Source organism: Oncorhynchus keta, chromosome 34 (genome assembly GCF_023373465.1).
Source record: "Oncorhynchus keta strain PuntledgeMale-10-30-2019 chromosome 34, Oket_V2, whole genome shotgun sequence".
Lineage (NCBI taxonomy): Eukaryota > Metazoa > Chordata > Actinopteri > Salmoniformes > Salmonidae > Oncorhynchus > Oncorhynchus keta.
In genome coordinates, this window is record NC_068454.1 from 80,773,845 (window position 1) to 80,796,494 (window position 22,650).

Sequence of the window (22,650 nt, forward strand, 5' to 3'; positions counted from 1 at the left end):
CCAGCTGGCAAATGGCTGTTATGTGACCAACCTACCTGTCTGCCAGCTGGCAAATGGCTGTTATGTGACCAACCTACCTGCCTGCCAGCTGGCAAATGGCTGTTATGTGTCCAACCTACCTGCCTGCCAGCTGGCAAATGGCTGTTATGTGTCCAACCTACCTGTCTGCCAGCTGGCAAATGGCTGTTATGTGTCCAACCTACCTGCCTGCCAGCAGGCATGGGTCTGTTATGTGTCCAACCTACCTGCCTGCCAGTGGGCATGTGGCTGTTATGTGACCAACCTGCCTGCCTTCCAGCTGGGCTGTGTGATTTGGTAGGTCTTACATGGCTGTGTGTTTTGGTAGTTCAGATGGGGCTGTGTGTTTTGGTAGGTCAGATGGGGCTGTGTGTTTTGGTAGGTCAGATGGGGCTGTGTGTTTTGGTAGGTCTTACATGGCTTTTTTGTTTTGGTAGATCAGACAGGGCAGTGTATTTTGGTAGGTCAGACAGGACTGTGTGTTTAGGTAGGCCAGACAGGACTGTGTGTTTCGGTAGGTCAGACGGGGCTGTGTGTTTTGGTAGATAAGATGGGGCTGTGTGTTTTGGTAGGTCAGACAGGACTGTGTTTTGGTATGTCAAACAGGGCTGTGCGTTTTGGTAGGTCATATGGGGCTGTGTGTTTTGGTTGGTCAGATAGGACTGTGTGTTTTGGTAGGTCAGACAGGACTGTGTGTTTTGGTAGGTCAGACATGACTGTGTGTTTTGGTGGGTCAGGTGGGGCTGTATGTTTTGGCAGGTCGGACTGGATTCTATGTTTTGGTAGGTCAGACAGGACTGTGTGTTTTGGTAGGTCAGACAGGACTGTGTGTTTTGGTAGGTCAGATGGGGCTGTGTATTTTGGTAGGTCAGACAGGACTGTGTGTTTTGGTAAGTCAGATGGGGCTGTGTGTTTTGGTAGGTCAGACGGGACTGTGTGTTTTGGTAGGTCAGACAGGACTGTGTGTTTTGGTAGGTTAGACAGGACTGTGTGTTTTGGTAGATCAGACGGGACTGTGTGTTTTAGTAGGTCGGACAGGACTGTGTGTTTTGGGAGGTCAGACAGGACTGTGTGTTTTGGTAGGTCAGATGGGGCTGTGTGTTTTGGTAGGTCAGACAGGACTGTGTGTTTTGGTAGGTCAGACAGGACTGTGTGTTTTGGTAGGTCAGACGGGGCTGTGTGATTTGGTAGGTCAGACAGGACTGTGTGTTTTAGTAGGTCAGACAGGACTGTGTGTTTTGGTAGGTCAGACGGGACTGTGTGTTTTGGTAGGTCAGATGGGGCTGTGTGTTTTGGTAGGTCAGACAGGACTGTGTGTTTTGGTAGGTCAGATGGGGCTGTGTGTTTCGGTAGGTCAGATGGGGCTGTGTGTTTTGGTAGGTCAGACAGGACTGTGTGTTTTGGTAGGTCAGACAGGACTGTGTGTTTTGGTAGGTCAGACATGACTGTGTGTTTTGGTGGGTCAGGTGGGGCTGTATGTTTTGGCAGGTCGGACTGGATTCTATGTTTTGGTAGGTCAGACAGGACTGTGTGTTTTGGTAGGTCAGACAGGACTGTGTGTTTTGGTAGGTCAGATGGGGCTGTGTATTTTGGTAGGTCAGACAGGACTGTGTGTTTTGGTAAGTCAGATGGGGCTGTGTGTTTTGGTAGGTCAGACGGGACTGTGTGTTTTGGTAGGTCAGACAGGACTGTGTGTTTTGGTAGGTTAGACAGGACTGTGTGTTTTGGTAGATCAGACGGGACTGTGTGTTTTAGTAGGACAGACAGGACTGTGTGTTTTAGTAGGTCAGACAGGACTGTGTGTTTTAGTAGGTTAGACAGGACTGTGTGTTTTGGTAAGTCAGATGGGGCTGTGTGTTTTGGTAGGTCAGATGGGACTGTGTGATTTAGTAGGTCAGACATGGCTGTGTATTTTGGTAGGTTAGACAGGACTGTGTGTTTTGGTAAGTCAGATGGGACTGTGTGTTTTAGTAGGTCAGACAGGACTGTGTGTTTTGGGAGGTCAGACAGGACTGTGTGTTTTGGTAGGTCAGATGGGGCTGTGTGTTTTGGTAGGTCAGACAGGACTGTGTGTTTTGGTAGGTCAGACAGGACTGTGTGTTTTGGTAGGTCAGACGGGGCTGTGTGATTTGGTAGGTCAGACAGGACTGTGTGTTTTAGTAGGTCAGACAGGACTGTGTGTTTTGGTAGGTCAGACGGGACTGTGTGTTTTGGTAGGTCAGATGGGGCTGTGTGTTTTGGTAGGTCAGACAGGACTGTGTGTTTTGGTAGGTCAGATGGGGCTGTGTGTTTTGGTAGGTCAGACAGGACTGTGTGTTTTGGTAGGTCAGACAGGACTGTGTGTTTTGGTAGGTCAGATGGGGCTGTGTGTTTTGGTAGGTCAGATGGGGCTGTGTGTTTTGGTAGGTCAGATGGGGCTGTGTGTTTTGGTAGGTCAGACAGGACTGTGTGTTTTGGTAGGTCAGACAGGACTGTGTGTTTTTGTAGGTCAGATGGGGCTGTGTGTTTTGGTACGTCAGATGGGACCGTGTGTCTTGGTAGGTCAGACAGGACTGTGTGTTTTAGTAGGACAGACAGGACTGTGTGTTTTGGTAGGTCAGACAGGACTGTGTGTTTTGGTAGGTCAGACAGGACTGTGTGTTTTGGTAGGTCAGACAGGACTGTGTGTTTTGTAGGTCAGATGGGGCTGTGTGTTTTGGTACGTCAGATGGGACTGTGTGTCTTGGTAGGTCAGACAGGACTGTGTGTTTTAGTAGGACAGACAGGACTGTGTGTTTTGGTAGGACAGACAGGCCTGTGTGTTTTGGTAGGTCAGACAGGGCTGTGTGTTTTGGTAGGTCAGACGGGACTGTGTGTTTTGGTAGGTCAGACAGGACTGTGTGTTTTGGTAGGTCAGACAGGACTGTGTGTTTTGGTAGGTCAGACGGGACTGTGTGTTTTGGTAGGTCAGACAGGACTGTGTGTTTTTGTAGGTCAGACAGGAGTGTGTTTTGGTAGGTCAGATGGGACTGTGTGATTTAGTAGGTCAGACAGGGCTGTGTATTTTGGTAGGTTAGACAGGACTGTGTGTTTTGGTAAGTTAGATGGGACTGTGTGTTTTAGTAGGTCAGACAGGACTGTGTGTTTTAGTAGGTCAGACAGGGCTCTGTATTTTGGTAGGTCAGACAGGACTGTGTGTTTTGGTAGGTCAGATGGGACTGTGTGTTTTGGTAGGTCAGATGGGGCTGTATGTTTTGGTAGGTCAGACAGGACTGTGTGTTTTGGGAGGTCAGACAGGACTGTGTGTTTTGGTAGGTCAGATGGGGCTGTGTGTTTTGGTTGGTCAGATAGGACTGTGTGTTTTGGTAGGTCAGACGGGACTGTGTGTTTTGGTGGGTCAGGTGGGGCTGTATGTTTTGGCAGGTCGGACGGGATTCTATGTTTTGGTAGGTCAGACAGGACTGTGTGTTTTGGTAGGTCAGACAGGACTGTGTGTTTTGGTAGGTCAGATGGGGCTGTGTGTTTTGGTAGGTCAGACAGGACTGTGTGTTTTGGTAGGTCAGACAGGACTGTGTGTTTTGGTAGATCAGACGGGACTGTCTGTTTTGGTAGATCAGACAGGACTGTGTTTTAGTAGGTCAGACAGGACTGTGTGTTTTGGTAGGTCAGACGGGACTGTGTGTTTTGGTAGGTCAGATGGGGCTGTGTGTTTTGGTAGGTCAGACAGGACTGTGTGTTTTGGTTGGTCAGACAGGACTGTGTGTTTTGGTAGGTCAGACAGGACTGTGTGTTTTGGTAGGTCAGATGGGGCTGTGTGTTTTGGTAGGTCAGATGGGGCTGTGTGGTTTGGTAGGTCAGACAGGACTGTGTGTTTTGGTAGGTCAGAAGACAGGGCTGTGTATTTTGGTAGGTCAGACAGGACTGTGTGTTTTGGTAGGTCAGATGGGGCTGTGTGTTTTGGTAGGTCAGACAGGACTGTGTGTTTTGGTAGGTCAGAAGACAGGGCTGTGTGTTTTGGTTGGTCAGACAGGACTGTGTGTTTTGGTAGGTCAGACAGGACTGTGTGTTTTGGTAGGTCAGATGTGGCTGTGTGTTTTGGTAGGTCAGATGGGGCTGTGTGTTTTGGTAGGTCAGACAGGACTGTGTGTTTTGGTAGGTCAGACAGGACTGTGTGGTTTGGTAGGTCAGACAGGACTGTGTGTTTTGGTAGGTCAGAAGACAGGGCTGTGTATTTTGGTAGGTCAGACAGGACTGTGTGTTTTGGTAAGTCAGATGGGACTGTGTGTTTTAGTAGGTCAGACAGGACTGTGTGTTTTGGGAGGTCAGACAGGACTGTGTGTTTTGGTAGGTCAGATGGGGCTGTGTGTTTTGGTAGGTCAGACAGGACTGTGTGTTTTGGTAGGTCAGACAGGACTGTGTGTTTTGGTAGGTCAGACGGGGCTGTGTGATTTGGTAGGTCAGACAGGACTGTGTGTTTTAGTAGGTCAGACAGGACTGTGTGTTTTGGTAGGTCAGACGGGACTGTGTGTTTTGGTAGGTCAGATGGGGCTGTGTGTTTTGGTAGGTCAGACAGGACTGTGTGTTTTGGTAGGTCAGATGGGGCTGTGTGTTTCGGTAGGTCAGATGGGGCTGTGTGTTTTGGTAGGTCAGACAGGACTGTGTGTTTTGGTAGGTCAGACAGGACTGTGTGTTTTGGTAGGTCAGATGGGGCTGTGTGTTTTGGTAGGTCAGATGGGGCTGTGTGTTTTGGTAGGTCAGACAGGACTGTGTGTTTTGGTAGGTCAGACAGGACTGTGTGTTTTTGTAGGTCAGATGGGGCTGTGTGTTTTGGTACGTCAGATGGGACTGTGTGTCTTGGTAGGTCAGACAGGACTGTGTGTTTTAGTAGGACAGACAGGACTGTGTGTTTTGGTAGGACAGACAGGCCTGTGTGTTTTGGTAGGTCAGACAGGGCTGTGTGTTTTGGTAGGTCAGATGGGACTGTGTGTTTTGGTAGGTCAGACAGGACTGTGTGTTTTGGTAGGTCAGACAGGACTGTGTGTTTTGGTAGGTCAGACGGGACTGTGTGTTTTGGTAGGTCAGACAGGACTGTGTGTTTTGTAGGTCAGACAGGACTGTGTGTTTTGGTAGGTCAGATGGGACTGTGTGATTTAGTAGGTCAGACAGGGCTGTGTATTTTGGTAGGTTAGACAGGACTGTGTGTTTTGGTAAGTCAGATGGGACTGTGTGTTTTAGTAGGTCAGACAGGACTGTGTGTTTTAGTAGGTCAGACAGGGCTCTGTATTTTGGTAGGTCAGACAGGACTGTGTGTTTTGGTAGGTCAGATGGGACTGTGTGTTTTGGTAGGTCAGATGGGGCTGTATGTTTTGGTAGGTCAGACAGGACTGTGTGTTTTGGGAGGTCAGACAGGACTGTGTGTTTTGGTAGGTCAGATGGTGCTGTGTGTTTTGGTTGGTCAGATAGGACTGTGTGTTTTGGTAGGTCAGACGGGACTGTGTGTTTTGGTGGGTCAGGTGGGGCTGTATGTTTTGGCAGGTCGGACGGGATTCTATGTTTTGGTAGGTCAGACAGGACTGTGTGTTTTGGTAGGTCAGACAGGACTGTGTGTTTTGGTAGGTCAGATGGGGCTGTGTGTTTTGGTAGGTCAGATGGGGCTGTGTGTTTTGGTAGGTCAGACAGGACTGTGTGTTTTGGTAGGTCAGACAGGACTGTGTGTTTTGGTAGATCAGACGGGACTGTCTGTTTTGGTAGATCAGACAGGACTGTGTGTTTTGGTAGGTCAGACGGGACTGTGTGTTTTGGTAGGTCAGATGGGGCTGTGTGTTTTGGTAGGTCAGACAGGACTGTGTGTTTTGGTTGGTCAGACAGGACTGTGTGTTTTGGTAGGTCAGACAGGACTGTGTGTTTTGGTAGGTCAGATGGGGCTGTGTGTTTTGGTAGGTCAGATGGGGCTGTGTGGTTTGGTAGGTCAAACAGGACTGTGTGTTTTGGTAGGTCAGAAGACAGGGCTGTGTATTTTGGTAGGTCAGACAGGACTGTGTGTTTTGGTAGGTCAGATGGGGCTGTGTGTTTTGGTAGGTCAGACAGGACTGTGTGTTTTGGTAGGTCAGAAGACAGGGCTGTGTGTTTTGGTTGGTCAGACAGGACTGTGTGTTTTGGTAGGTCAGACAGGACTGTGTGTTTTGGTAGGTCAGATGGGGCTGTGTGTTTTGGTAGGTCAGATGGGGCTGTGTGTTTTGGTAGGTCAGACAGGACTGTGTGTTTTGGTAGGTCAGACAGGACTGTGTGGTTTGGTAGGTCAGACAGGACTGTGTGTTTTGGTAGGTCAGAAGACAGGGCTGTGTATTTTGGTAGGTCAGACAGGACTGTGTGTTTTGGTAGGTCAGATGGGGCTGTGTGTTTTGGTAGGTCAGACAGGGCTGTGTATTTTGGTAGGTCAGACAGGACTGTGTGTTTTGGTAGGTCAGACAGGGCTGTGTATTTTGGTAGGTCAGACAGAGCTGTGTGTTTTGGTAGGTCAGACAGGACTGTGTGTTTTGGTAGGTCAGACAGGACTGTGTGTTTTGGTAGGTCAGACAGGGCTGTGTATTTTGGTAGGTCAGACAGGGCTGTGTATTTTGGTAGGTCAGACAGGAGTGTGTGTTTTGGTAGGTCAGACAGGGCTGTGTATTTTGGTAGGTCAGACAGGGCTGTGTGTTTTGGTAGGTCAGACAGGACTGTGTGTTTTGGTAGGTCAGACAGGACTGTGTGTTTTGGTAGGTCAGACAGGACTGTGTGTTTTGGTAGGTCAGACAGGACTGTGTGTTTTGGTAGGTCAGATGGGGCTGTGTGTTTTGGTAGGTCAGATGGGGCTGTGTGTTTTGGTAGGTCAGACAGGACTGTGTGTTTTGGTAGGTCAGACAGGACTGTGTGTTTTTGTAGGTCAGATGGGGCTGTGTGTTTTGGTACGTCAGATGGGACCGTGTGTCTTGGTAGGTCAGACAGGACTGTGTGTTTTAGTAGGACAGACAGGACTGTGTGTTTTGGTAGGTCAGACAGGACTGTGTGTTTTGGTAGGTCAGACAGGACTGTGTGTTTTGGTAGGTCAGACAGGACTGTGTGTTTTTGTAGGTCAGATGGGGCTGTGTGTTTTGGTACGTCAGATGGGACTGTGTGTCTTGGTAGGTCAGACAGGACTGTGTGTTTTAGTAGGACAGACAGGACTGTGTGTTTTGGTAGGACAGACAGGCCTGTGTGTTTTGGTAGGTCAGACAGGGCTGTGTGTTTTGGTAGGTCAGACGGGACTGTGTGTTTTGGTAGGTCAGACAGGACTGTGTGTTTTGGTAGGTCAGACAGGACTGTGTGTTTTGGTAGGTCAGACGGGACTGTGTGTTTTGGTAGGTCAGACAGGACTGTGTGTTTTTGTAGGTCAGACAGGACTGTGTGTTTTGGTAGGTCAGATGGGACTGTGTGATTTAGTAGGTCAGACAGGGCTGTGTATTTTGGTAGGTTAGACAGGACTGTGTGTTTTGGTAAGTCAGATGGGACTGTGTGTTTTAGTAGGTCAGACAGGACTGTGTGTTTTAGTAGGTCAGACAGGGCTCTGTATTTTGGTAGGTCAGACAGGACTGTGTGTTTTGGTAGGTCAGATGGGACTGTGTGTTTTGGTAGGTCAGATGGGGCTGTATGTTTTGGTAGGTCAGACAGGACTGTGTGTTTTGGGAGGTCAGACAGGACTGTGTGTTTTGGTAGGTCAGATGGGGCTGTGTGTTTTGGTTGGTCAGATAGGACTGTGTGTTTTGGTAGGTCAGACGGGACTGTGTGTTTTGGTGGGTCAGGTGGGGCTGTATGTTTTGGCAGGTCGGACTGGATTCTATGTTTTGGTAGGTCAGACAGGACTGTGTGTTTTGGTAGGTCAGACAGGACTGTGTGTTTTGGTAGGTCAGATGGGGCTGTGTGTTTTGGTAGGTCAGACAGGACTGTGTGTTTTGGTAGGTCAGACAGGACTGTGTGTTTTGGTAGATCAGACGGGACTGTCTGTTTTGGTAGATCAGACAGGACTGTGTGTTTTAGTAGGTCAGACAGGACTGTGTGTTTTGGTAGGTCAGACGGGACTGTGTGTTTTGGTAGGTCAGATGGGGCTGTGTGTTTTGGTAGGTCAGACAGGACTGTGTGTTTTGGTTGGTCAGACAGGACTGTGTGTTTTGGTAGGTCAGACAGGACTGTGTGTTTTGGTAGGTCAGAAGACAGGGCTGTGTATTTTGGTAGGTCAGACAGGACTGTGTGTTTTGGTAGGTCAGATGGGGCTGTGTGTTTTGGTAGGTCAGACAGGGCTGTGTATTTTGTTAGGTCAGACAGGACTGTGTGTTTTGGTAGGTCAGACAGGGCTGTGTATTTTGGTAGGTCAGACAGAGCTGTGTGTTTTGGTAGGTCAGAAGACAGGGCTGTGTATTTTGGTAGGTCAGACAGGACTGTGTGTTTTGGTAGGTCAGATGGGGCTGTGTGTTTTGGTAGGTCAGACAGGGCTGTGTATTTTGGTAGGTCAGACAGGACTGTGTGTTTTGGTAGGTCAGACAGGGCTGTGTGTTTTGGTAGGTCAGACAGAGCTGTGTGTTTTGGTAGGTCAGACAGGGCTGTGTATTTTGGTAGGTCAGATGGGGCTGTGTGTTTTGGTAGGTCAGACAGGACTGTGTGTTTTGGTTGGTCAGACAGGACTGTGTGTTTTGGTAGGTCAGACAGGACTGTGTGTTTTGGTAGGTCAGAAGACAGGGCTGTGTATTTTGGTAGGTCAGACAGGACTGTGTGTTTTGGTAGGTCAGATGGGGCTGTGTGTTTTGGTAGGTCAGACAGGGCTGTGTATTTTGGTAGGTCAGACAGGACTGTGTGTTTTGGTAGGTCAGACAGGGCTGTGTATTTTGGTAGGTCAGACAGAGCTGTGTGTTTTGGTAGGTCAGACAGGGCTGTGTATTTTGGTAGGTCAGACAGGGCTGTGTGTTTTGGTAGGTCAGACAGGACTGTGTGTTTTGGTAGGTCAGACAGGACTGTGTGTTTTGGTAGGTCAGACAGGACTGTGTGTTTTGGTAGGTCAGACAGGACTGTGTGTTTTGGTAGGTCAGACAGTGCTGAACAAGGCTATTCCTCAGGAGGATGAGACTAGAGGGACTGACATGCATGCTGCTGCACAGGAAACCACTGGTGTGTGTGTGGTTGAGGGGCTGGTTATAGACTGGTCTGCTGACAGAGACAAACAGGAAGGAAGTTAGCAGGTGTGTGACTGTGTGTGTCCTCTGAAACAGGACAGGGGCAGTGTTTGCCTGACCTACACAGGTAGGTCAGGCAAACTGTGTGTGTGTGTGTGTGTGTGTGTGTGTGTGTGTGTGTGTGTGTGTGTGTGTGTGTGTGTGTGTGTGTGTGTGTGTGTGTGTGTGTGTGTGTGTGTGTGTGTGTGTGTGTGTGTTTGGTTTCACATGTCTGTGTTACACAAATTGATTGCAGCTGTGTGTATGCATGTTTTGCACACTACACAAGTGTATGTGTATGTGTGTGGGGTTTCATATCATTATTAATAGTTTGGTTTCTATAGTATTATCTGTCAGATGATTCCCCTGACCACACATTGTTAGCAATGTGGAGGACAGAGGCAATGTGGAGGACAGAGGACAGACCTTTTCACCTCACTCTCTTCTTCACACTTTATGGATGTGTGTGTGTGTGTGTGTGTGTGTGTGTGTGTGTGTGTGTGTGTGTGCTCTACTCTGGATAAACAGAGCAGTCATTTAATTTTAAAAGCTCTCATCAATATTAGAGGACAGAAGGAGGCAGGGAGGGTTTCTCCAAAACATTCACTGCATCATTCAGCACAAAAAGCCTTTAACAGAGAGAGAGAGAGAGAGAGAGAGAGAGAGAGAGAGAGAGAGAGAGAGAGAGAGAGAGAGAGAGAGAGAGAGAGAGAGAGAGAGAGAGAGAGAGAGAGAGAGAGAGAGAGAGAGAGAGAGAGAGAGAGAGAGAGAGAGAGAGAGACTTTGAGGTATGAATAATCCCTCAAAGAGAGAGAGAGAGATATTCAGTGAGTTTTAAAGAGAGAGACATCTGAGAAAGAGAGAGAAAAACTACAGCCTTCAGCATAGAGAGAGAGACAGAGAGAGAGAGAGAGAGAGAGAGAGAGAGAGAGAGACTTTAGTTTGAGGTATGAATAATCCCTCAAAGTGTTGGCATATTCAGTGAGGTTTTAAAAACAACATCTGACTGACTCAAACTACAGCCTTCAGCATAAAGGTCTGATACTCATTAACGTATACAGCTCAACGTACATACACATTGACCTCACATCAAAGTACACATTAATCTCACCTCAACTTTTAAATTCACCTCACCTCAACGTACACACTCACCTCAAGGTACACATTCACCTCACCTCAAGGTATACATTCACCTCATCTCAACGTACACATTCACCTCACCTCAAGGTACACATTCACCTCACCTCAAGGTACACATTCACCTCATCTCAAGGTATACATTCACCTCATCTCAACGTACACATTCACCTCAACTCAACGTACACATTCACCTCACCTCAAGGTACACATTCACCTCAACTCAAGGTACACATTCACCTCACCTCAACGTACACATTCACCTCAACTCAAGGTACACATTCACCTCAACTCAAGGTATACATTCACCTCAACTCAAGGTATACATTCACCTCAACTCAAGGTACACATTCACCTCAACTCAAGGTATACATTCACCTCAACTCAAGGTATACATTCACCTCAACTCAAGGTATACATTCACCTCAACTCAAGGTATACATTCACCTCACCTCAAGGTATACATTCACCTCAACTCAAGGTATACATTCACCTCAACTCAAGGTATACATTCACCTCACCTCAACGTACACATTCACCTCAACTCAAGGTACACATTCACCTCAACTCAAGGTATACATTCACCTCACCTCAAGGTACACATTCACCTCAACTCAAGGTATACATTCACCTCAACTCAAGGTATACATTCACCTCAACTCAAGGTATACATTCACCTCAACTCAAGGTATACATTCACCTCACCTCAACGTACACATTCACCTCAACTCAAGGTATACATTCACCTCAACTCAAGGTATACATTCACCTCAACTCAAGGTATACATTCACCTCAACTCAAGGTATACATTCACCTCAACTCAAGGTACACATTCACCTCAACTCAAGGTATACATTCACCTCAACTCAAGGTATACATTCACCTCAACTCAAGGTATACATTCACCTCACCTCAACGTACACATTCACCTCAACTCAAGGTACACATTCACCTCAACTCAAGGTATACATTCACCTCAACTCAAGGTATACATTCACCTCAACTCAAGGTATACATTCACCTCACCTCAACGTACACATTCACCTCAAGGTACACATTCACCTCACCTCAAGGTATACATTCACCTCATCTCAACGTACACATTCACCTCACCTCAAGGTACACATTCACCTCAACTCAACGTACACATTCACCTCACCTCAAGGTATACATTCACCTCACCTCAAGGTATACATTCACCTCACCTCAAGGTACACATTCACCTCACCTCAAGGTACACATTCACCTCAACTCAAGGTATACATTCACCTCACCTCAACGTACACATTCACCTCAACTCAAGGTACACATTCACCTCAACTCAAGGTATACATTCACCTCACCTCAAGGTACACATTCACCTCAACTCAAGGTATACATTCACCTCAACTCAAGGTATACATTCACCTCAACTCAAGGTACACATTCACCTCAACTCAAGGTATACATTCACCTCACCTCAAGGTACACATTCACCTCAACTCAAGGTATACATTCACCTCAACTCAAGGTATACATTCACCTCAACTCAAGGTATACATTCACCTCAACTCAAGGTATACATTCACCTCAACTCAACGTACACATTCACCTCAACTCAAGGTATACATTCACCTCAACTCAAGGTATACATTCACCTCAACTCAAGGTATACATTCACCTCAACTCAAGGTACACATTCACCTCAACTCAAGGTACACATTCACCTCAACTCAAGGTATACATTCACCTCAACTCAAGGTATACATTCACCTCAACTCAAGGTATACATTCACCTCACCTCAACGTACACATTCACCTCAACTCAAGGTACACATTCACCTCAACTCAAGGTATACATTCACCTCAACTCAAGGTATACATTCACCTCAACTCAAGGTATACATTCACCTCACCTCAACGTACACATTCACCTCAACTCAAGGTACACATTCACCTCAACTCAAGGTATACATTCACCTCAACTCAACGTACACATTCACCTCACCTCAACGTACACATTCACCTCAACTCAAGGTATACATTCACCTCACCTCAACGTACACATTCACCTCAACTCAAGGTACACATTCACCTCAACTCAAGGTATACATTCACCTCAACTCAAGGTATACATTCACCTCAACACAAGGTATACATTCACCTCAAGGTATACATTCACCTCAACTCAAGGTACACATTCACCTCAACTCAAGGTACACATTCACCTCATCTCAACGTACACATTCACTTCAACTCAAGGTATACATTCACCTCAACTCAAGGTATACATTCACCTCAACTCAAGGTATACATTCACCTCAACTCAAGGTACACATTCACCTCAACTCAAGGTACACATTCACTTCAACTCAAGGTACACATTCACCTCAACTCAAGGTACACATTCACTTCAACTCAAGGTATACATTCACCTCAACTCAAGGTATACATTCACCTCAACTCAAGGTACACATTCACCTCAACTCAAGGTACACATTCACTTCAACTCAAGGTATACATTCACCTCAACTCAAGGTATACATTCACCTCACCTCAAGGTATACATTCACCTCACCTCAAGGTACACATTCACCTCAACTCAAGGTACACATTCACCTCATCTCAACGTACACATTCACCTCAAGGTACACATTCATCTCACCTCAAGGTATACATTCACCTCACCTCAAGGTATACATTCATCTCACCTTGTAACTCTGTGTTGTTTGTGTCGCACTGCTTTGCTTTATCTTGGCCAGGTCACAGTTGTAAATGAGAACTTGTTCTCAACTGGCATACCTGGTTAAATAAAGGTGAAATTAATTTGATTTATTTTTTTATTTAAAAAACTCAAGGTATACATTCACCTGAGCTGACCTCTACAGAGTCATGGCCTGTTTATTCCCTTAGTGACGCAGGGATCACACACACCCTCCAGTGGTGGGTTAACTGTGTCTGGTTTGAGCCTGTTGGGTTGTTCATGTTCAGAAGCACCAGCCAAACAGAGCTAATTCCTCTTACAACGTGATTGACCTGCCAGTCAGCGTGTGTGTGTGTGTGTGTGTGTGTGTGTGTGTGTGTGTGTGTGTGTGTGTGTGTGCGTGTGCGTGTGCGTGTGCGTGTGTAGCTCTATATTGATTTGGTTGTACTGTATATGTAAATTAGATAAATCAACCTCTCTCCATCTCTCTTTTTCTGTCCAACACAGACTGTAGTTACAGATGTTCTATGCTAATCTGACCAGTTTCTCACAGCAGGACAATAATCCTGCAGCAACAGGAAATGGGAATTATTATGTGGATTATAATTAATAGACATTTTTGTAGAGGATGATACATTTTTTGTTAAGTCTGACATTTTAAAGTGGAAATTACAACATTTAGAAGCCTTTTTAAATCTTGAATACACTGAAAATGTGCCTTTCCTGCTGCACAGGAAAATTCCCTGTGACAACAGAGGGATCAAATTAACATAGAACATCTGTATTGATGAATGAGTGATATTGACTCGGCCTGGGACTCGGCCTGGGATAATCACCCTCTTATAAACACACACACAAAGGCAAGGTCCCTGGCAGGGAATCTGTGTGTTATCCCAAAGATATTTTTGGTTAAGATGTTTCAGAGTTGTGTTATTCAAAGTTATGTGTTGTCTGTCTCACAGTTGTGTTGTGTGTGTTTCACCAGAGGAGGAGAGGAGGGTCCGGGCCAATGACAGAGAATACAACGAGAAGTTTCAGTATGCGGTAAGAGAGATAGTTTGTGTGTTTGTGTGCGTACATGATTATATATGTGTATTTATGTTTAAGTACATTACATGACTAATAATAGACCAACAATTTCTATTTTTGTAGTAATTAGTATTTCACATTTAGAACATACCTTCCTCTATTCCCCCTTCTCTTTATTTCTTTATCTCTCTTTATCTCTCTCTCGCTCTCTGTCTCTCTCAGAGTAACTGTATTGTGACGTCTAAGTACAACGTCATCACCTTTCTGCCCGTCAACCTGTTTGAACAGTTCCAGGAAGTGGCCAACACCTACTTCCTCTTTCTGCTCATACTGCAGGTAAGATGGAAGCAGGGAGAGGAAGTGGAGGTATGGGGAGGGCAGAGAGAGATGGGGATAAAGTAATGGAGGGAGAGGAAGTGGAGGTATGGGGAGGGCAGAGAGAGACGGGGATGAAGTGATGGAGGGAGAGGAAGTGGAGGTATGGGGAGGGCAGAGAGAGACGGGGATAAAGTAATGGAGGGAGAGGAAGTGGAGGTATGGGGAGGGCAGAGAGAGACGGGGATAAAGTGATGGAGGGAGAGGAAGTGGAGGTATGGGGAGGGCAGAGAGAGACGGGGATAAAGCAATGGAGGGAGAGGAAGTGGAGGTATGGGGAGGGCAGAGAGAGACGGGGATAAAGTGATGGAGGAAGAGGAAGTGGAGGTATGGGGAGGGCAGAGAGAGACGGGGATAAAGTAATGGAGGAAGAGGAAGTGGAGGTATGGGGAGGGCAGGGAGAGACGGGGATAAAACGATGGAGGGAGAGGAAGTGGAGGTATGGGGAGGGCAGAGAGAGACGGGGATAAAGTAATGGAGGGAGAGGAAGTGGAGGTATGGGGAGGGCAGAGAGAGACGGGGATAAAGTAATGGAGGGAGAGGAAGTGGAGGTATGGGGAGGGCAGAGAGATGGGGATAAAACAATGGAGGGAGAGGAAGTGGAGGTATGGGGAGGGCAGAGAGAGACGGGGATAAAACAATGGAGGGAGAGGAAGTGGAGATATGGGAGGGCAGAGAGACGGGGATAAAACAATGGAGGGAGAGGAAGTGGAGGTATGGGGAGGGCAGAGAGAGACGGGGATAAAACAATGGAGGGAGAGGAAGTGGAGATATGGGAGGGCAGAGAGACGGGGATAAAACAATGGAGGGAGAGGAAGTGGAGGTATGGGGAGGGCAGAGAGAGACGGGGATAAAGTAATGGAGGGAGAGGAAGTGGAGGTATGGGGAGGGCAGAGAGAGACGGGGATAAAGTAATGGAGGGAGAGGAAGTGGAGGTATGGGGAGGGCAGAGAGAGACGGGGATAAAGTAATGGAGGGAGAGGAAGTGGAGGTATGGGGAGGGCAGAGAGAGACGGGGATAAAGTAATGGAGGAAGAGGAAGTGGAGGTATGGGGAGGGCAGAGAGAGACGGGGATAAAGTAATGGAGGAAGAGGATGTGGAGGTATGGGGAGGGCAGAGAGAGACGGGGATAAAACAATGGAGGGAGAGGAAGTGGAGGTATGGGGAGGGCAGAGAGAGACGGGGATAAAGTAATGGAGGAAGAGGAAGTGGAGGTATGGGGAGGGCAGAGAGAGACGGGGATAAAGTAATGGAGGAAGAGGATGTGGAGGTATGGGGAGGGCAGAGAGAGACGGGGATAAAACAATGGAGGGAGAGGAAGTGGAGGTATGGGGAGGGCAGAGAGAGACGGGGATAAAGTAATGGAGGGAGAGGAAGTGGAGGTATGGGGAGGGCAGAGAGACGGGGATAAAACAATGGAGGGAGAGGAAGTGGAGGTATGGGGAGGGCAGAGAGAGACGGGGATAAAGTAATGGAGGGAGAGGAAGTGGAGGTATGGGGAGGGCAGAGAGAGACGGGGATAAAGTAATGGAGGAAGAGGATGTGGAGGTATGGGGAGGGCAGAGAGAGACGGGGATAAAGTAATGGAGGAAGAGGAAGTGGAGATATGGGGAGGGCAGAGAGAGACGGGGATAAAGTAATGGAGGAAGAGGATGTGGAGGTATGGGGAGGGCAGAGAGAGACGGGGATAAAGTAATGGAGGAAGAGGAAGTGGAGGTATGGGGAGGGCAGAGAGAGACGGGGATAAAGTAATGGAGGAAGAGGAAGTGGAGGTATGGGGAGGGCAGAGAGAGACGGGGATAAAGTAATGGAGGGAGAGGAAGTGGAGGTATGGGGAGGGCAGAGAGAGACGGGGATAAAGTAATGGAGGGAGAGGAAGTGGAGGTATGGGGAGGGCAGAGAGAGACGGGGATAAAGTAATGGAGGAAGAGGAAGTGGAGGTATGGGGAGGGCAGAGAGAGACGGGGATAAAACAATGGAGGAAGAGGAAGTGGAGGTATGGGGAGGGCAGAGAGAGACGGGGATAAAACAATGGAGGGAGAGGAAGTGGAGGTATAGGGAGGGCAGAGAGAGACGGGGAAAAAGTAATGGAGGGAGAGGAAGTGGAGGTATGGGGAGGGCAGAGAGAGACGGGGATAAAGTAATGGAGGAAGAGGAAGTGGAGATATGGGGAGGGCAGAGAGATGGGGATAAAACAATGGAGGGAGAGGAAGTGGAGGTATGGGGAGGGCAGAGAGAGACGGGGATAAAACAATGGAGGGAGAGGAAGTGGAGGTATGGGGAGGGCAGAGAGAGACGGGGATAAAGTAATGGAGGGAGAGGAAGTGGAGGTATGGGGAGGGCAGAGAGATGGGGATAAAACAATGGAGGGAGAGGAAGTGGAGGTATGGGGAGGGCAGAGAGACGGGGATAAAGTAATGGAGGAAGAGGAAGTGGAGGTATGGGGAGGGCAGAGAGAGACGGGGATAAAACAATGGAGGGAGAGGAAGTGGAGGTATGGGGAGGGCAGAGAGAGACGGGGATAAAGTAATGGAGGGAGAGGAAGTGGAGGTATGGGGAGGGCAGAGAGACGGGGATAAAACAATGGAGGGAGAGGAAGTGGAGGTATGGGAGGGCAGAGAGACGGGGATAAAACAATGGAGGGAGAGGAAGTGGAGGTATGGGGAGGGCAGAGAGAGACGGGGATAAAACAATGGAGGGAGAGGAAGTGGAGGTATGGGGAGGGCAGAGAGAGACGGGGATAAAGTAATGGAGGGAGAGGAAGTGGAGGTATGGGGAGGGCAGAGAGAGACGGGGATAAAGTAATGGAGGAAGAGGAAGTGGAGGTATGGGGAGGGCAGAGAGAGACGGGGATAAAACAATGGAGGGAGAGGAAGTGGAGGTATAGGGAGGGCAGAGAGAGACGGGGATAAAGTAATGGAGGGAGAGGAAGTGGAGGTATGGGGAGGGCAGAGAGAGACGGGGATAAAGTAATGGAGGAAGAGGAAGTGGAGGTATGGGGAGGGCAGAGAGAGACGGGGATAAAACAATGGAGGGAGAGGAAGTGGAGGTATGGGGAGGGCAGAGAGAGACGGGGATAAAGTAATGGAGGGAGAGGAAGTGGAGGTATGGGGAGGGCAGAGAGAGACGGGGATAAAGTAATGGAGGGAGAGGAAGTGGAGGTATGGGGAGGGCAGAGAGAGACGGGGATAAAGTAATGGAGGGAGAGGAAGTGGAGGTATGGGGAGGGCAGAGAGAGACGGGGATAAAACAATGGAGGGAGAGGAAATGAAGACAGGGATGTTGTAAAGGGGGGTGGGGTGGAGATGAGTGGGGAGGGGAGAAAGAGAGGCTATCAGTTTTCACCACACTGAAGGACACAGCAGGTACATCATAGAGACTGCTTTCTTCTCTTTCTTTGTTTTACCTCCCATCCCACTCTCGCTCGTCTCTTTCTCTCCCCTTCCTCCCTCCTCTCTTTCTCTCCCCTTCCTCCGTCCTCTCGCTCTCCTCTCTTTCTCTTCCCTTCCTCCCTCCTCTCGCTCTCCTCTCTTTCTCTCCCCTTCCTCCGTCCTCTCGCTCTCCTCTCTTTCTCTCCCCTTCCTCCCTCCTCTCGCTCTCCTCTCTTTCTCTCCCCTTCCTCCGTCCTCTCGCTCTCCTCTCTTTCTCTCCCCTTCCTCCCTCCTCTCGCTCTCCTCTCTTTCTCTTCCCTTCCTCCCTCCTCTCGCTCTCCTCTCTTTCTCTCCCCTTCCTCCCTCCTCTCTTTCTCTTCCCTTCCTCCCTCCTCTCTTTCTCTCCCCTTCCTCCCTCCTCTCTTTCTCTTCCCTTCCTCCCTCCTCTCGCTCTCCTCTCTTTCTCTTCCCTTCCTCCCTCCTCTCGCTCTCCTCTCTTTCTCTTCCCTTCCTCCCTCCTCTCGCTCTCCTCTCTTTCTCTCCCCTTCCTCCCTCCTCTCGCTCTCCTCTCTTTCTCTTCCCTTCCTCCCTCCTCTCGCTCTCCTCTCTTTCTCTTCCCTTCCTCCCTCCTCTCGCTCTCCTCTCTTTCTCTCCCCTTCCTCCCTCCTCTCTTTCTCTTCCCTTCCTCCCTCCTCTCTTTCTCTCCCCTTCCTCCCTCCTCTCTTTCTCTTCCCTTCCTCCGTCCTCTCGCTCTCCTCTCTTTCTCTCCCCTTCCTCCGTCCTCTCGCTCTCCTCTCTTTCTCTCCCCTTCCTCCCTCCTCTCGCTCTCCTCTCTTTCTCTCCCCTTCCTCCGTCCTCTCGCTCTCCTCTCTTTCTCTCCCCTTCCTCCCTCCTCTCGCTCTACTCTCTTTCTCTTCCCTTCCTCCCTCCTCTTGCTCTCCTCTCTTTCTCTCCCCTTCCTCCCTCCTCTCGCTCTCCTCTCTTTCTCTCCCCTTCCTCCCTCCTCTCGCTCTCCTCTCTTTCTCTCCCCTTCCTCCCTCCTCTCTTTCTCTTCCCTTCCTCCCTCCTCTCTTTCTCTCCCCTTCCTCCCTCCTCTCTTTCTCTTCCCTTCCTCCCTCCTCTCGCTCTCCTCTCTTTCTCTTCCCTTCCTCCCTCCTCTCGCTCTCCTCTCTTTCTCTCCCCTTCCTCCGTCCTCTCGCTCTCCTCTCTTTCTCTCCCCTTCCTCCGTCCTCTCGCTCTCCTCTCTTTCTCTCCCCTTACTCCCTCTTCTCGCTCTTCCTCCCTCCCCTTTCTCCTGCCCCCTCCCTCTCTGTTTCCCCCTCTCTCTCCCTCCCTCTCCTTCCCCCTTCCCCCTCCCTCTCTGTTTCCCCCTCTCTCTCCCTCCCTCTCCTTCCCCCTTCCCCCCTCCCTTTCTGTTTCCCCCTCTCTCTCCCTCCCTTTCCTTCCTCCTGCCCCACTCCCTCTCTATTTCCCTCTCCCTCCCTCTCCTTCCTCCTGCCCCCCCTCCCTCTCTATCTCCCTCTCTCTCCCTCCCTCCCTCTCCTTCCTCCTGCCCCCTCCCTCCCTCTCTGTTCATCTCTCTCTCTCTCTCTCTCTCTCTCTTTCCTCCTGCCCCTCTCTGTTTCTCTCTCTCTCTCCCTCCCTCCCTCCTTCCTCCTGCCCCTCTCTGTTTCCCTCTCTCTCTCACTCCCTCCCTCTCCTTCCCCCCTCCCTTTCTGTTTCCCCCTCTCTCTCCCTCCCTCTCCTTCCCCCTTCCCTTTCTGTTTCTCCCTCCCTCTCCTTCCTCCTGCCTCACTCCCTCTCTATTTCCCTCTCCCTCCCTCTCCTTCCTCCTGCCCCCCTCCTTCTCTATCTCCCTCTCTCTCCCTCCCTCCCTCTCCTTCCTCCTGCCTCACTCCCTCTCTATTTCCCTCTCCCTCCCTCTCCTTCCTCCTGCCCCCTCCCTCCCTCTCTGTTCATCTCTCTCTCTCTCTCTCTCCCTCCTTCCTCCTGCCCCTCTCTGTTTCCCTCTCTCTCTCACTCCCTCCCTCTCCTTCCCCCTCCCTTTCTGTTTCCCCCTCTCTCTCCCTCCCTCTCCCCTTTCTGTTTCCCCCTCTCTCTCCCTCCCTCTCCTTCCTCCTTCCCCCCTCCCTTTCTGTTTCCCCCTCTCTCTCCCTCCCTCTCCTTCCTCCTGCCCCACTCCCTCTCTATTTCCCTCTCCCTCCCTCTCCTTCCTCCTGCCCCCCTCCCTCTCTATCTCCCTCTCTCTCCCTCCCTCCCTCTCCTTCCCCCTCCCTCTCTGTTCATCTCTCTCTCTCTCTTTCCTCCTGCCCCTCTCTGTTTCCCTCTCTCTCTCACTCCCTCCCTCTCCTTCCTCCTCCCCCCTCCCTCCCCCTCTGTTTCTCTCTCTCTCTCTCCCCCCCCTCTCTCTCTCTCCCTCTCTCCCTCCCTCTCCCTCTCTCTCTCTCTCTCTCTCTCCAGTTGATTCCTCAGATCTCATCTCTCTCCTGGTTCACCACCATAGTGCCTTTAGTCCTGGTGCTCAGCATCACTGCAGTAAAGGATGCCACCGACGACTACGTGAGTGTCTGTCACACACACACACACACACTAGGGCTGTGACGATTATGGAATTTGGGGTAACAATTAATTGTCATGCAAATGGATCTTGCAAAATAATCTTTAGAGCTTGTAATGCATCATAATGCGTCTGTAAAATGTGCTATGACGACCTAATGATTACAACACAGCTTTGGTGAAACCCCTGACTGTTAAAACATTGGAAAATGAAGCTTCTCCCGACTGTGCCTTTCTGCCCGTAAAATGATTACCAACTTTACCCACATCATGTAAAATGATTACCAACTTTACTGTAACGGTTTTCTAGGTGTGGTGAAGGAGAGTCGGACCAAACTGCAGCGTGTAGATTGCGATCCGTGTTTAATGAACAAAAAAAACGTAACACGAATCTAAAACACAAAACACTACAAAAAAAAGAACGTAACAAAAACCGAAACAGCCTATACTAGTGAAAACTAACACAGACAGCAACAAGGACACTAAGGACAATCACCCACGACAAACTCAAAGAATATGGCTGCCTAAATATGGTTCCCAATCAGAGACAACGATAAACACCTGCCTCTGATTGAGAACCACTCCAGACAGCCATAGACTTTGCTAGATCACCCCACTAGCTACAATCCCGATACATACCAAAACCCCAAGACAAAACACACCACAATACAAAAACCCCATGCCACACTCTGGCCTGACCCAATACATGAAGATAAACACAAAATACTTCGACCAGGGCGTGACATTTACCCACTTCATGTAAAATGATTACCAACTTTACCCACCTCATGTAAAATAATTACCAACTTTACCCATTTCATGTAAAATGATTACCAACTTTACCCACCTCATGTAAAATAATTACCAACTTTACCCATTTCATGTAAAATGATTACCAACTTTACCCACCTCATGTAAAATAATTACCAACTTTACCCATTTCATGTAAAATAATTACCAACTTTACCCATTTCATGTAAAATGATTACCAACTTTACCCACTTCATGTAAAATGATTACCAACTTTACCCACCTCATGTAAAATGATTACCAACTTTACCCACTTCATGTAAAATGATTACCAACTTTACCCACTTCATGTAAAATGATTACCAACTTTACCAACTTCATGTAAAATGATTACCAACTTTACCCACTTCATGTAAAATGAAAAACTGCTATTGGGTGAACTGTATCTAGTTGAATGTAAAGTTGAATGCCCCGTCTCCTAAAATAAATCTCTTAAGATGTGCAGATCATGACTATTATCTTGAAGTTTTTGTCCGTAATTGTAACTGTCCTAACTTATACTATTCAAAACACATAATATTTGGAGAAAAAAAACATGTCAATTCTTGTCTCCTTCAGTTCCGTCACAAGAGTGACAACCAGGTGAACAACCGGCAGTCTCAGGTCGTCATCCATGGCTCGTAAGTCTCCTCTAGTCCAGTCTACACTCAGCAATACAGACAGTCATCTAGTCCAGTCTACACTCAGCAATACAGACAGTCATCTAGTCCAGTCTACACTCAGCAATACAGACAGTCATCTAGTCCAGTCTACACTCAGCAATACAGACAGTCATCTAGTCCAGTCTACACTCAGCAATACAGACAGTCATCTAGTACAGTCTACACTCAGCAATACAGCCAGTCATCTAGTTCAGTCTACACTCATTAATACAGACAGTCTTCTAGGTCAGTCTACACTCAGAAATACAGACAGGCATCTAGTCCAGTCTACACTCAGCAATACAGCCATTCATCTAGTAGGGTCTACATTCAGCAATATAGACAGTCTTCTAGTCCAGTCTACACTCATTAATACAGACAGTCTTCTAGGTCAGTCTGCCCCCAGCAATACAGCCATACATCTAGTCCAGTCTACACTCAGCAATACAGACAGTCATCTAGTCCAGTCTACACTCAGCAATACAGACAGTCATCTAGTACAGTCTACACTCAGCAATACAGCCAGTCATCTAGTTCAGTCTACACTCATTAATACAGACAGTCTTCTAGTCCAGTCTACACTCATTAATACAGACAGTCCTCTAGTACAGTCTACACTCAGCAATACAGCAGTTCATCTAGTACAGTCTACACTCAGCAATACAGACAGTCTTCTAAGTCAGTCTACACTCATTAATACAGACAGTCTTCCAGTCCAGTCTACACTCATTAATACAGACAGTCCTCTAGTACAGTCTACACTCAGCAATACAGCCATTCATCTAGTACAGTCTACACTCAGCAATACAGACAGTCTTCTAGGTGTCTACA

General features: G+C 48.3%; 2 protein-coding genes across 37 annotated transcripts in view; both read left to right on the forward strand.

Annotated features, from left to right (window-relative positions):
- Positions 1 to 22,650, forward strand: part of LOC118376982 (phospholipid-transporting ATPase ID-like) — a 132,642-nt gene that overhangs the window by 52,118 nt on the left and 57,874 nt on the right. For all 30 annotated transcript variants that reach the window (XM_052495451.1, XM_052495421.1, XM_052495422.1 and 27 more), the window contains 4 exons: positions 14,022 to 14,080; positions 14,288 to 14,401; positions 20,273 to 20,371; positions 21,737 to 21,798. In XM_052495451.1, coding sequence (XP_052351411.1) covers positions 14,022 to 14,080; positions 14,288 to 14,401; positions 20,273 to 20,371; positions 21,737 to 21,798 — 334 coding nt within the window. The remainder of the gene's footprint in view (positions 1 to 14,021; positions 14,081 to 14,287; positions 14,402 to 20,272; positions 20,372 to 21,736; positions 21,799 to 22,650) is intronic.
- On the forward strand, positions 676 to 9,849 carry LOC127915350 (FMRFamide-related neuropeptides-like). Of its 7 annotated transcripts, XR_008091066.1 has the most exons (4): positions 676 to 2,505; positions 2,694 to 2,990; positions 5,101 to 5,667; positions 7,054 to 7,166. XR_008091066.1 is itself a non-coding variant. In XM_052495454.1 (3 exons), the coding sequence occupies exons 1-3, from the start codon at positions 1,971 to 1,973 to the stop codon at positions 9,237 to 9,239; spliced, it is 1,503 nt and encodes a 500-aa protein (XP_052351414.1). In that variant the 5' UTR covers positions 676 to 1,970; the 3' UTR covers positions 9,240 to 9,849. The 7 variants fall into 7 exon arrangements, 6 of the variants coding, with proteins under 6 accessions (XP_052351414.1, XP_052351415.1, XP_052351419.1 ...); XM_052495454.1 differs by lacking the exons at positions 2,694 to 2,990; positions 5,101 to 5,667; positions 7,054 to 7,166 and adding exons at positions 4,100 to 4,534; positions 8,626 to 9,849 and having other exon boundaries at positions 676 to 2,424; XM_052495455.1 differs by lacking the exons at positions 2,694 to 2,990; positions 5,101 to 5,667; positions 7,054 to 7,166 and adding exons at positions 4,100 to 4,534; positions 8,626 to 9,849 and having other exon boundaries at positions 676 to 2,397.